Genomic DNA, 13,117 nt, shown 5'->3' with positions numbered 1-13,117 from the left:
AATGTAGATTGGATAACCTTGAAAATTCAAACATAGAATCAATTAGAAATTAGACAAATGTCAAAAGTATTTTTGGCATCACTTACATTTTGTTTTGGTCTACAGTATAGAAATGAAGTTGTCGTAAAGTTTTATAACGTTTCGATATCGCAAAAAAATTATATGATTTTTCTATGGTAAAAATAAAGTATTTTTATCATTTCTTTACGAAATAGGCTAGTAAAATATATCCTTTTTTAAATCAAATCATTTAATTAACTTATCATTTAAATTAATGGCAGATACAACATGTATACGCAGAACGGAAATAACAACACATCATAACCTGCTTATGTTAATGATGTAATTCATCTTTTGGCGGAATATATATACATAATTTATAATTTGTTTGTGTACTACATACAAATAATAATAATATTAATAATATAATATTATAATATATATATAATAATATTTAATATATATAATATAATATTTTGAAGATAATTTAAATTTCTCAATTAGAAGTCCTTGTAGTATTACAATAATCTACTTCTTCGTCGAGTATAATCAATCATTGTTAAAGAAACGTGTCAAAATGATAATAATACGATACGCGCGCGCGATTTTTAATATTACTATACAAAAGGTGTTCGATTGTTACTGTCACAATTTATAGTGACAGTAAATATCTATCAGGTCTGTTTGTTTTCAGTACACTTTCTTTAATTTCCTCGTGAAAGTCCAAACTTGTATTCATTTCATTTTAGATGCAGAAAATATAAGAAAATACAAATTCAACAGACCTTAATATTCATAGCGATTCAGGTACACTGAGAAAGAAACGCAGTAAACCCAATTTTTGTTTCCCGATGAAAAAATGTTGAGAAGCAAATATTAAATCATTTGAACCAATTATATAAATATTCTAACAAATTGATTGCAATTCGCAAGTTGCAAATGCTTGCAACTTGCAAGACGCAATAAATTAATTGAATTGTTGTTTAATATGACATGATATTTGTTTAACCAAGATCGCTGATGTTATAACGATTTAATTATTTTTCTCAGTGTATATAATGTTAAATACGTAATGGATACACACAGGTAATGAGCTGAAAAAAAGACGAAGCAGTTGCATCCACTTTGCAGTGATTAGATAAAGAGAAAGATTTAAAAAACGGGCTATATACAACAATTGTCTCGTATCCAAAAAGGAGAAGCGTGATGTAATCTCATTTATATTTAAAATATTTCTTCATCTATTTAAATTAATTAAAGTCTGAATGAATATTTAAATAGAAATGCTTTCTTGCTGCGTACATATGTATAAAATATCAATAATAATTATTTTATACATTTTCTACGCGCGATACATCGCAATCTTTTTTAGATATTAAACACGGATACGTATGTCGAACAATTTGCGGAGGTACTTTCTCTCTTTTTTTCTCTCTTTTGTGCGCGTGTGCATAAGAGGAACAAAATATATATTTATATACCAGCATTATATACACACTTAAGGTATAAAGAGAAAAATCTTTCTCTGATTCTTCCTAAAGCTTCGTTTTCACCTATTTCTCTAATGTCCTACAGCTCTTATAGAGTATACTACACGGCATTCGGTGAACACGAGTAGATCACTGGCCATCTTCATATCTCTCGTTTACAAAGTCTTTTATTTTGTGTTTCATTAAATACACCTCTTCTTGTAGGGGAAACGTCACTCCTGCAATTAGGTATTACTATTTCTGACGACACGTCAAGCGTGTCCGTAACACGTATGTATATATAACGCATGTATATAATCACGATCCACACAGAATAATAATTCATAAAAAAGAAAATTCCAACAAGAAGTTTTGACAATGTTTCATCAGCACATTAAACCGCCAAAATACATCATTTACATTCGAGTTCTTCAGGGAGTCACTCGACACTTGACAAGACACGTTGACTTGACGTTTTTAATTGTACAGCATCGTCGATGGCAACATATAGGAGGATAGCGAGTACAGCATCGACGCGTACCAGTGCACGCCTTCCTTTACTGTCGGTTGGACTTTACTGGTGTCGTTCTGTCTGATCTCGAGGTGTCGCATATCGTCGAGTCCTCCCGTGAAAACAGACGTCACGGCATTCCAGATCCTCAGTGGCAGGAAGGCATAATGCGCCACCGATTGACTATCGACGACGGCATAGCAGGACGCCACTACGTCATCCACTACGAGAGTACCCTCCGTTGTCAGCGGCGCGAATACTCCCTCTTCGAGAACCAGCTTTGTCTCGACCACACTGTCCCATCGCAGACGGTTATCCACCCGGTTATCGTCCTCCACGCTTGCCGCGACGTCGTTCACGAGGATCCTGTCACCAGGTTGCACCTTAGCGGCGAACACTGACGACCGACCCTCCACTGGCACCAAATGCGCCGGAGTCAACGTTAACACTCGGCCGGACTTCGTCGTCAGACGGATGAACTGTCTCCTCTCGGACGGTGAACGATCCAGGAAGGCGATCACCTCGCTGTACACAACGTCTCCACGGGAATCCAGGGCGGCGATACGTTCGCCAAGCCTCACTTCGTCCAATCTCTTTGCGTCGCCATTCTCTGTTCTGACCAGACTTTTTCCGGGAAAACAGCCGCCAGACTTGCCCACTGAAGATGAATCTGGAAATGAGATATGCGTGACAATCTAATGAACGTATTCTGCACACGAGTAAAATAATAATGTAGATGGAACGAGATTGTGTATAAAATATTGGGTCGTCCGGAAAGTTCGTGCCGATTTTTAATACATGGCGTTGGAACATGTCTCAATATATCAATGTTATTGAAAACATACGATTTATATACATATGCTTAAAGGTGACATTTCAACGCATCTTTAGGAAAAAAGTTGTTTCAGATAAATTGATTCGTGTCAGTTTTTTACTCTTTTGAAGATGGAAGAAAACAAAGAACATTTTAGACACTTGACGCTTTTCTATTACCGGAAAGGCAAAAATGCCTCACAAGCAACAAATTCGATATGTTCTGTTTACGGAGAAGGCGCTTTAGCTGAAAGAACCGTACGTAAGTGGTTCGCTAAGTTTAGAGCTGGTGATTTTAACCTTAAAGACCAAGAACGCTCGGGCAGACCCTCTACTACTGATGATGACCAAATCAAGACACTGATCGAGAATAACCCGCGCTACACGACACGCGAATTAGCAGAGATACTGAAAATATCGAAAACCACTGTCCACGATCATGTAGTGAAGCTTGGTTACGTAAGTCGCTATGATGTATGGGTTCCGCATAATTTGGCCGAAAAAATTTAATGGATCGCATTTCCATCTGCGACTCGCTGTACAAGCGCAACGCAAACGTACCATTTTTGAAGCAATTAGTGACGGGTGACGAAAAATGGATCATTTACAACAATGTAGAACGAAAAAGATCCTGGGGTAAGCGAAATGAACCAGCATTAACCACTCCGAAAGCCGGCCTTCATCCAAAAAAAGTCATGCTCTGTGTCTGGTGGGATTGGAAAGGAATCCTATATTATGAGCTCCTACCACACAACCAAACGATAAATGCAGATAAGTACTGCTCGCAACTGGACGAATTACAGACAGCGATTCAGGAAAAACGTCCAGAATTAGCTGATAGGAAGGGCGTCGTGTTCCATCAGGACAATGCCAGACCTCATGTTTCTTTGACTACCCGACAAAAATTGTTGGAGTTTGGCTGGGATGTGCTACCTCACCCACCGTATTCACCAGACATTGCACCTTCAGACTTTCACTTATTTAGGTCTTTGCAAAATTCTCTTAGCGGCAAGAACTTCGACTCTTTGATCGACATAAAAAACCACCTTGAGGAGTTTTTCGCCGAGAAACCTAAGAAGTTCTGGGAGAATGGAATCTTCCAGTTGCGTGAAAGATGGACAAAGGTTGTGAAACAAAACGGTGCATACATAAGTCAATAAATATTTATCGACATAAAAAAATGTTGCCTTTGAATTTTCCTTCAAAATCGGCACGAACTTTCCGGACGACCCAATAGATTGTATTATTAAGCGTTAAACGACAGAACTGCATAAAATATAGAATGATGTTGCAATGAAAAATTTAAATGTTGCAAAAAGAAAGTAAAGAAATAGTATGACAGCATTTGCAGAAATATAATACAATTTCTAGAATCGTGTATAGCGCCTTTTCCAAATAAATTGTCCAAGTGTTAATGCTTTTATGTCGTCGTATAAGTGATACTCAAGATGTTAAGTCACTTTGCCACTCGTAATTAAGAGCAGCATGACTTTAGTATCCTTGTTCCATTAAACGACGTTATTACATCTACGGCGACTTTAGCAGCTTTGGTGCATTAAACGACATCGTTACAACTATCCGGTAGTTTATACGCTCTTCTTTATGGGCACGTGTAACCGGAGTTTATACGAGTATTAACAAGACGCGGACTGCAATTAAAATCTACCAGCAATCCACGAAATGACTGCTTTCAACGAATTTTTATTTAAGTGTGCGGTCTCCCGGCCGCTCAGGACGATTCAATCACGTACGATCGCGATTGATGTGCGTTCCTTCACGTTAATTTGATAGTACACTCTGAAGTACGAGAGACAGGATGGAAGTTACTAACCAGATTTAACGGAGCAGTGAATGTGCGATCTAGCCTCGTAGTAGACCCAGTCGAAACCAGCTTCAACCGCGAGCCTCGCCAACATTCCGTACTTTGCGCGATCTCGATCGCTCGTTGTCACATCAACGGCTCGTCCCTCGTAGTGCAGGGAATCCATCGCGTGTTTGCCATCCTCATCCCAGCTCTCAGTCACCCTCAGCTTTATCCCTGGCCATTGGTTCATCACTGAGATTGCCAAGGTATTGAGCTTCTCCTTGCATCTCTGTAACATTGTGCGTTCTAGATTATCGAATGCTAACATATAAAATAAATTGTAATATATAATTAGCTACTGAATAAATAAAAAATATAAAGAAGTTCGATTTTGATTTAGACTAATTTTGTAAATTCAGCAGCAAAATTAATACTTTTTTTCGAATTTTAAGTAATTCAATTGCGCGCGTCTAGGCAATGACAATTAATGAAGATTATCTTTATATTGTGTTTGTATATTGACTTGTATTTTTATTACATTTTATATGCGCGCGCGTGCGCGATTAAAATATTAAAAGATACAAATGTTTTTATAAGCATGGAAAATATTAACGTAAATTAGAGCGTAAATATCTTTTTTGTCAAATTTAAGATTAAAAAGTTGGAACTCGCACGCGCTATGCGCGAGGAGATTCCAATTCTGAAATCTAGAATAGAAGTTGACTCTGGTTTTTCTCAGCAAATAAAATGTCACTGGCCACTTTTCCGGGAAGTTCCACTTAATGCGATTTCCGTCACATCTGAAAACACCTCGCGGGACGGTCCGGCCAGGAGAATTCAGTCGATTTCACGGCTACCCGCAGAAAAAGAGGCCTTCCTCGTGACCAGTGGCGTCAGGTATAGAACGAGGCGCGAGTGATCACTATGAGGTAAACGAATACATGTCTTGAACGGTCACGATGTCAAAAGATCTTGAAGAGATTTTAAAGGGTCCAGTCCGTGGCGAATCAACGGGCAAACAGGAATAAATAAAGCCAATGTGGGGGACCATTCACACTAAGCTTCTTCTCTTCCTGTCCAAAGTTTTATTGTTTACCTGCACCGAAGACAGTAACTAGACCACCCCAACGCCGCAACGAGTCAACAGCATGCTCATACTCGAGGCACAGATAGCCTTGACTTGGTAAAGTGAGATTCAATAGCACGGGTCCGTGTTAAATCCGGAGTTCAATGCGGAACGCGGCGTATTGAGGGGGCGAGAAGCCGAACGCGAGGGAAATTGCATTGACCGAGACGCGGCATTGTCAGAGGGCATTCGAAGAGTTCGGGGCCCGTGTTTAAATCGATTCTCGGAGGGCAATCGCCCACGCAGGGCCGTATGATACGGATGACCAGGTAGAGTCGTAGGGACCGTAGGACCGCTCGCACGTAAACGCGCTCGGTGTGAACCGAGCGAGCGGCCACCCGATCCGCCGCGCCGGAGACTTCTTCCTCTTCTTCTTCTTCTTCTGTTCTTTTTCTTCTCCGAAGGCTGCTGCTGAATGCGCGGAAGAGGGCAATTTTCAGGAGCATCCGATCGATTTTTGCGAGGCGGGGAACTTGCCGCCGCCTGTCGATCTCGTCTGCGAGAACACGCGCTGCAGTAAATTTTATTCTCTCGCTCGGGGACGACTCGCGTCTCACCCCTTTTCATTCTTGCGGGCCTCAATGGCGGTACGTAACCGATGGTGCCGGACACGAAGCGGCTCGCGATCCGCAGCACAATGAGACCCGTTCGACACTAACCAGGAATGAAATGGAGCTCACAATGTCCACGAATTCGCAGCTTTCCTTGCGGCAATTAGTCCCTATTGACTGCAGACGGCGGCTCTCGAGGGACCGGCGGCCTCACCTTTCTTTCTTCCTTTCGTGCGCTTTTTTTATTTTCCTGCGCGCAGACTCGGATCCGTACCAATGAAAATCTTCACGCCACGTGCACGCGATTGCCAAACGAATCGCACGTCCATCGGCTGTCGGATAAATTTTCATTAAAGTCCTCAAGGGTATGCCGTTCTCGCAAGCAGGAAACGCAAAACTTTGCATTCATTCTTAGCGTGAAGCTTTGCGTTTGAATTTTGCTAAAAATATCCGCACGGAACTTTCGGTAAACTTTGTATTAAGAATTATTTAACACAAAGTTTTGTATTCGAATTTTGCGAGATAATTGGACTGGCACGGACTTTTTGGTCAATCCATTAGATTTCGTAGCTCTGATGATATGTTTCAGCGAAATTCTTTCAGCAATTGTGCGCGATGCCAATTTGTGACTGATATTTCTGAAAGCGGTGAGCCATGCGTTACTTATAGCAAACTCGATTTTATAGACTGGAAATCGATTATTTTATGGAAATTGGAACAACATACTTCGGTCGTATACCCATTTCTTGCTTGCTCTTTGAAATGTTATAATCAGACCGACAATAAGGATGGATTTGTACGCAGGAATGCAACATTCCGATTTTATCTGTCACTGAATGTCGGAACGCGCACTTCTCGTGTAAAGACTATTACCATAATCGGTTTTCGAAATTTTCCCATGCGCCTCTCTTAGTTTTCGTATGCAGCTTTCGCGCTGCGCGGTGCATGATGAGGATCGAGGTAATAGAGGATGAGATGACGATCGGGAAGAAGGGAAAGAAGAAGGAGAAGAAGAAGAAGAGACGTATAAAAGGCCGCGAAGAAGTTTTATATAAAGAGAGGGAAGAATGGTGAAGGGCCTGAGAGATATATCGGCCGTAGTGCGCTATGGGGAGCCTTGTTCGCACAGCGGGGTACCCCTCGGGCCCCTCCCAGACTTTACATCTATTTACAAATATTTTGGCGGAGAGTTGAAGAGATAGAGGGTATGATGGAATGAGAGAAAGAGAGAACGAGAGAGAGGAAGAGAGAGAAAGAAAGCGTGTGTGCACGATTGGCCAAAGCCGAGAATGTCGGGGTATGAATATCCATTTCGAGTGAAAAATGGCCTGGCCCCTAATACGTTAGGGATAGAAAGCGTTACGCGCAGAGGTGAGGATCTGTAGCAGAAATCGAAAAAACTTCAACCGAAAACTCGTGCGCGTGAAGCATTTCCAAAGAGGCGGCTCGTGTGAAACGTAAAAGGGAAGCCGCAACTTTACGTCGAAAGGTTTCCTAATAGGATTGGACCAATTTTCTGAAGAATGTTGTGAAGAATGAGACAGCTTTCTGAAAAGTAAGAGTACCGTCATTCGATGATGCATCGCTTGATTACCCATCAATCATATATCTATCATATCAATATTAACTTTCGATGCAATCGAAAAGGAAAAATGTTGTATAAAATGAATCGAACGCAATGTATGGGGTATCGTCGATAAATTTTCATGCTTTTAGCGCCTGAGAATTTGCGAGCGTTAGATGGGATTAATTGCTACAAGCACGAAGTAAAAAATTCGTGAAAACACGTAAAGTCGCGGGTAATGGACGGCCGGTAGCCGAGAAACCAGTCGCGACGAATAATGGAGCCGCAATTGTGCGAAGGGATGCCTGCGTTCTGCCTGTATTATTTTATCTCTCCTTCATCATTCGCCTCGGTAACTACTAATTACGGAGCGGCCGTCGCTTACACCTCGTTTACATATTTTGTATCTTATCACTGGAGCCGCGTTAAAACGCTCTTGCGCTTCCGCGCGACCACGCTCGCGTGCGTTGTGCAATATGTAATCAACGTGGGGAGGCATTAAAGCAACATTAATTTCCCTATTCGGCGCGATGCTAATTGCTCCTGTTGCATGCCGCGGCTCGTTAAGCCGCAGATAACGTCCACGAAATTGTCGAGCCATCGTCGAGAACAAAGGAACAGGACGTCGAGACAAACGACGTCGGAGTGTTGCCGAACGGCGGAGACGCTGGCCGTGGGGGTGAAGAGGTCAAGGAGCAGAGAGAGAAGATGGGGAGGAGACGGAGGAGGATGAAGTGGAGAAGCACGTTGAAGTAGAAGAAACGGCGGGAGCAGAAGAAACCGAAGATAGGGCACGTACTGCCTCAAAAGGGGGTTGGGTCCGAGATGAAAGAAGATGGTGTGCGAAGGAGGACTGAGCTCCGTGCCAGCATCCACAGACGGGGCCCCGCCCCCATTGGTTTCTCTTCTCCGTTCTCTTCTCCACCTCCCGCCCGCTCCGGCTCCTTCCCGCGGTCAGGCCAACCTTTCATTCCAACCTTCTTGTTTTAACGTGCTCACGCGCGCTGCTCTACCCCCTCCTCTCACGATCCACCACCCTCTACCTCCTCCCCGATCTGCCCGCGTCTGCACATCCACCACATTCGAGGCTTCGAGAGTGGGCCCCGACGTTCCATTCACCGCGTAACAAAACGAACCGCCCAGGCGTCAGCTGATCTTCCAGGAAGTCACTTCCGCCTCGGTGGTAACCCCGCGACACCCACACGCTCGGCGTCGGCGTCGGCGTTGTCCGTACTTTTATCTATTTCGCCGATCGCCGAGCATTTTGCAATTCTCGGACGGTGAGAAGCCGCGCGGCGCGTGCCTTTTATGGGTTTCGAAAATCGCCGAGGCATGTGCAGCGTCTTTCACGTTCGGTGGATTCTTCTTGGGGTTCCATTCACGTTCTTTCTCACCCTTTCCATTCGCAATCGGCGCTCGTCGCGGCGGATCGCGGCGAAGAACTGAGGAAACAGGACGCGATCAGTGCAAGAAGGACAATGGCCTGCAACCGAAGAGATGACACGGCAACAATGACAGTCATGTTTTCAGAGAGAATCATGTGAGGTGCATCGAGTGTTTGTCGAGCTCTCTAGATGGTCCCAGCAGTAACGACTGAAGAGCAATCCCTGCGCCGGAACAACCTATCTCACGCTTCTTCCCATCTTCCTCCTTCTTCTTTATTCTGATTTCTTTAGTTTTTCATTTGTACGCCGCACGAACGCGCGTTCTTTGTTTTAGCAAGTTATTAAACAACCATCTTCTCGCGTCTAACTGCGTGAGAAGAGTGGACTCTCGATTAAAACCTCGTTCTTACGTTTCTTTTACTCAAGAGTACTCAGCTAATTTATTACTCTAGTAACATTAGAGAAGTCTGTAAACTTTCCTTAATAAGTGATATAATTTTATCTACTATTCTCCAGATTTTCGCAAGAAACCCATTGGGGCATCAGGATAAGCCTCGCTGAAGAATTTTCAATCCGCCGTAACTTCAATCCATGTGTCTCTGCGTTCTTAGCAGATTACATTCTTATTGCTTATCTTGTGCAGTGGCACTGCAGGGTGAGAGCCGCAGCACGGGCGAAAGAAAATTCAAAAACTACAGGCGGATATTAACTGCATACTTTATGAAGGAGTAGGCTTTTATAATATCTCTAGAACAGCATGTAAAATATTAATAAAACAGGATGCTCTTACAAAATATCTTCGGTACATCCTACCAATGTATCCTTTATTATAACTATGTATATATTTATAATTCTCTTTTATTAATAGAATTAAAACACGACAGGCGCGTGCCATTGGAACTTGACCAAATATCACAGGAACGTCAGGTACATTTGACTTATCCTGCGCCAACATGTCCACTGCGATTACTCGCCGTAAGCGTGTTGAAACTCGTGCGGTTGTCGAACATCGCATCTTACGGTTCAACGGCTCGTCAAAAATCCTGGCGATTTTCTCGCCAATCGTGGGGCCGACCGCGTGATCTCCTGGGAAGCACGATCGATCCGCCCGGATCGATCGCGCGCGACCAAGGGGGCTCGAACTTGTCGCGAGGCCGATCGACGTCTCGGCCTCGTGTGTCCCGAAGAGCTCATGTTACATCCTTATTACATACCTGAGCGGAAGACAAGACCGCGAGGAGGACGTCGAGGCGGCGGAAGAAGATCGAAGTCGACGGACCGCGAGACCCTTTTGTCTGTGGGAACGGATTACCCACGGAGAAAAGGTGAAGGAGGATCAGGTGGAGTGATGGCGACGAGAGCGGGGGCTCGAGAAGAGATGAGATGGGATGGGGAGGATACCAGGGGCGTGTTATTTTGGCCCCGAGGCACGTCACGCCCGTCGTCGACAAGCTCCTCGGGCACTCCACGAAGGCGACCACGGGTGATGAAGCCTCGTCCACCGCAATCAAAGCACGCCTCGTCGCTTCCACTGCTCGCTCCGCTGCCCGATCTCTCGCGCAGCTTCCTCCTTCTGTCTCGCGGACGCATCTCGCCTGCGTATCGATATTTTTTTCGTGGCCGCGAGTCACGCAGCACGCGAGATTGCATTGAGGAAATTCTATCGAAACCGACGCGCATAAATCTGGCAAATCCGATGGCGAACGAGGCGTCGAAACGAGTTTAATGAGGGAGTATGCGATGCGGATAGTGTTACAGAACGGACACATGAAATATTTTGTTACGGATATTTTATGAACATATTTTCACGTAACATCGTTATGTTATTGTGTTAAATTGCACATTTTTCTTGTAAGAACAAATTGTCAGTTGCAAATGAAAATCTACTGTAATTGTTGATCGAACAATTATGTTTGATCATTAATTGTTTCCTCAAAAATATTAGTTGATTATATCAGCGCTAATTTTATTCCGTAACAGATCAATCCTGTCTATCAATATGTTTATCCAAGAGAACATATAATTATAAACAAATGCGCACTTGCATACGACGGTACGCAAGGAAAGATAAAACGAAACACAACAAGCGTTACGTGGATGCTAATTACTTCTACGTATAATCTATCAAACTATTCAATCTCCGAAAAAGGACATACAAGTAGGAACGAGAAATTATTTATACACGGGCGAAAGTTGGGCGACTTTCGATGCCTTTAACTTAAAAATCCGTCGCGCTGCTCGAGTGGAGGAAGAAGAAGAAGAAGAAGAAAGCAGGAGAAACCAAGGGAAAGAAGAAGCAGAAGAGAGGAGGAGAAAGAGCAAGATATATGTATACGGAGAGGACGGATATCGTATTCCAAATCGGGATCCGAGGGATCGGGTTATTAGGATCGAAATGAATGTAAATCCCCTTAACACGATCCCCAGCCAAAACACGGCTACCCGCGGCTCCGAAAGTGGCCAGATTAGATACCGCGGCAGGGCCGGCCCTGGACCCGTTGTGGTCCCGCAGGATGTAGCAGCCTGATCCTATCTCTCTGCGTCCTCCTTCGCCGCCGCCGCCACCACGTCGAGGGCCTTCCTTGTGGAAGGGCCTTAAATCTCGCGCGCGGACCGTAGGAATGCTTGGTGCGCGTTCGACCTAACGAGGTTTTAATCGCCGTCACAACATCCACGCACAACACGTGACGAAGGTGTCACGTGCCCCTAAATCAGAAAATTATATGACTCACGCGTTCGTTTATAATCGCCTTCACCGATAGTGCGCTCGGGCACAAAACTACGGGATAATATCCGCGATGTAAAACGCTCGTATCTCGAGAGTGCGGTTTATCAGCTGAAAGGGTTCTTTCTGGGATAAATAATCACGCGGGAGAAATAGTAATTTTTTTTTAATAATAATTTGATCAAATAACTCATTTTTGATTCTATTCGTTTCTTCATCAGCTTTCGTTGTGACTGTGCGTTATTTTATAGCGAGCATTATTGCAAATAACGTTAATACCGTGAAACATTGTACACCACGCAGCGTGTAATGTTAAGAATGGATAAATACCCCCTGAGTGGCGAATGATTGTGTACGATTTATCTTATTTCTCGAAACCTTGCGTTCCTACTTATACCCGACGAATCGATCCTTCACGTTGATCAGATACGCAACTACCGATTTGTCACGTCGTTCGAATTGGTCCGAAGCAGAACGGAAGTAAAAACCCAGCAAGCTATGACGTTCCCTGAATGAATTAATCTCAGCGGCGATACCTGAACGATAAGGAATATACTTGCGTAGTCGTGCGTAGCGACGTATCACGGTGATCCAGTCGGTCGTATGCGCGTATATCTGGCACGTTCTACTTTATAGCGATGATGATGATTGTTATCGCCACCGGCGAGCTGACACGTTTAAAAGTTCGCACGCGATCCAAATCATAATTTTATCAATTTTCGAACAAATTTGTCGCTGTCATTTACTCGATTGTTGTAAGCTCGTTTTGTGTGTCATTCGCAAATCGCGGATTGTAAGACGAATTCGCATATAAAAGGCATTACGAGGAGGCTGAGTTGACTATCATAGAGGAATCGTACACGTATGTTGTGTGTAACACGCCAGCCTCTTCTTTCCTTCATATTTTTATCTTATTTCGTGACTACCGCTGGGCCGTGATAAGCGGATTAATTCGAGAACAAATAAAAGATAAAGATCGAGATAAAAATTGGGCTAGAAAAATTGTTCGCACGGCCGTAAACGTGAAAGATTGCGTAACACGACGTCCGGTGTGTAATGTTGGGTAAAATGCGCAGAAGTCCGTAGGGAAGCCAAAAAAGTGCAGGACCAGACGCGGAATATTCCTCGCGCCGAAAATATCGCTGCCGTGAATGAGCGGCGAGTAAAAG

At 43.7% G+C, this 13,117-nt stretch overlaps 1 protein-coding gene across 1 annotated transcript in view; it reads right to left on the bottom strand.

Moving 5' to 3' along the window:
• Positions 1 to 1,320: 1,320 nt before the first annotated feature.
• The window catches only part of LOC105285888 (sonic hedgehog protein A), a 32,728-nt gene continuing 20,931 nt past the window's right edge, over positions 1,321 to 13,117 (bottom strand). The window contains exons 2-3 of the mRNA XM_011350418.2: positions 4,625 to 4,886; positions 1,321 to 2,650 (exon numbers count right to left, since the gene is read on the bottom strand). Of these exons, the coding sequence (XP_011348720.1) occupies positions 1,947 to 2,650; positions 4,625 to 4,886 (966 nt within the window). The 3' untranslated portion in view covers positions 1,321 to 1,946. The remainder of the gene's footprint in view (positions 2,651 to 4,624; positions 4,887 to 13,117) is intronic.

Source organism: Ooceraea biroi, chromosome 6, assembly GCF_003672135.1.
Source record: "Ooceraea biroi isolate clonal line C1 chromosome 6, Obir_v5.4, whole genome shotgun sequence".
NCBI lineage: Eukaryota > Metazoa > Arthropoda > Insecta > Hymenoptera > Formicidae > Ooceraea > Ooceraea biroi.
Note: the sequence above shows the minus strand (reverse complement) of the source record. Positions and strands in the feature narration are given on the sequence as shown.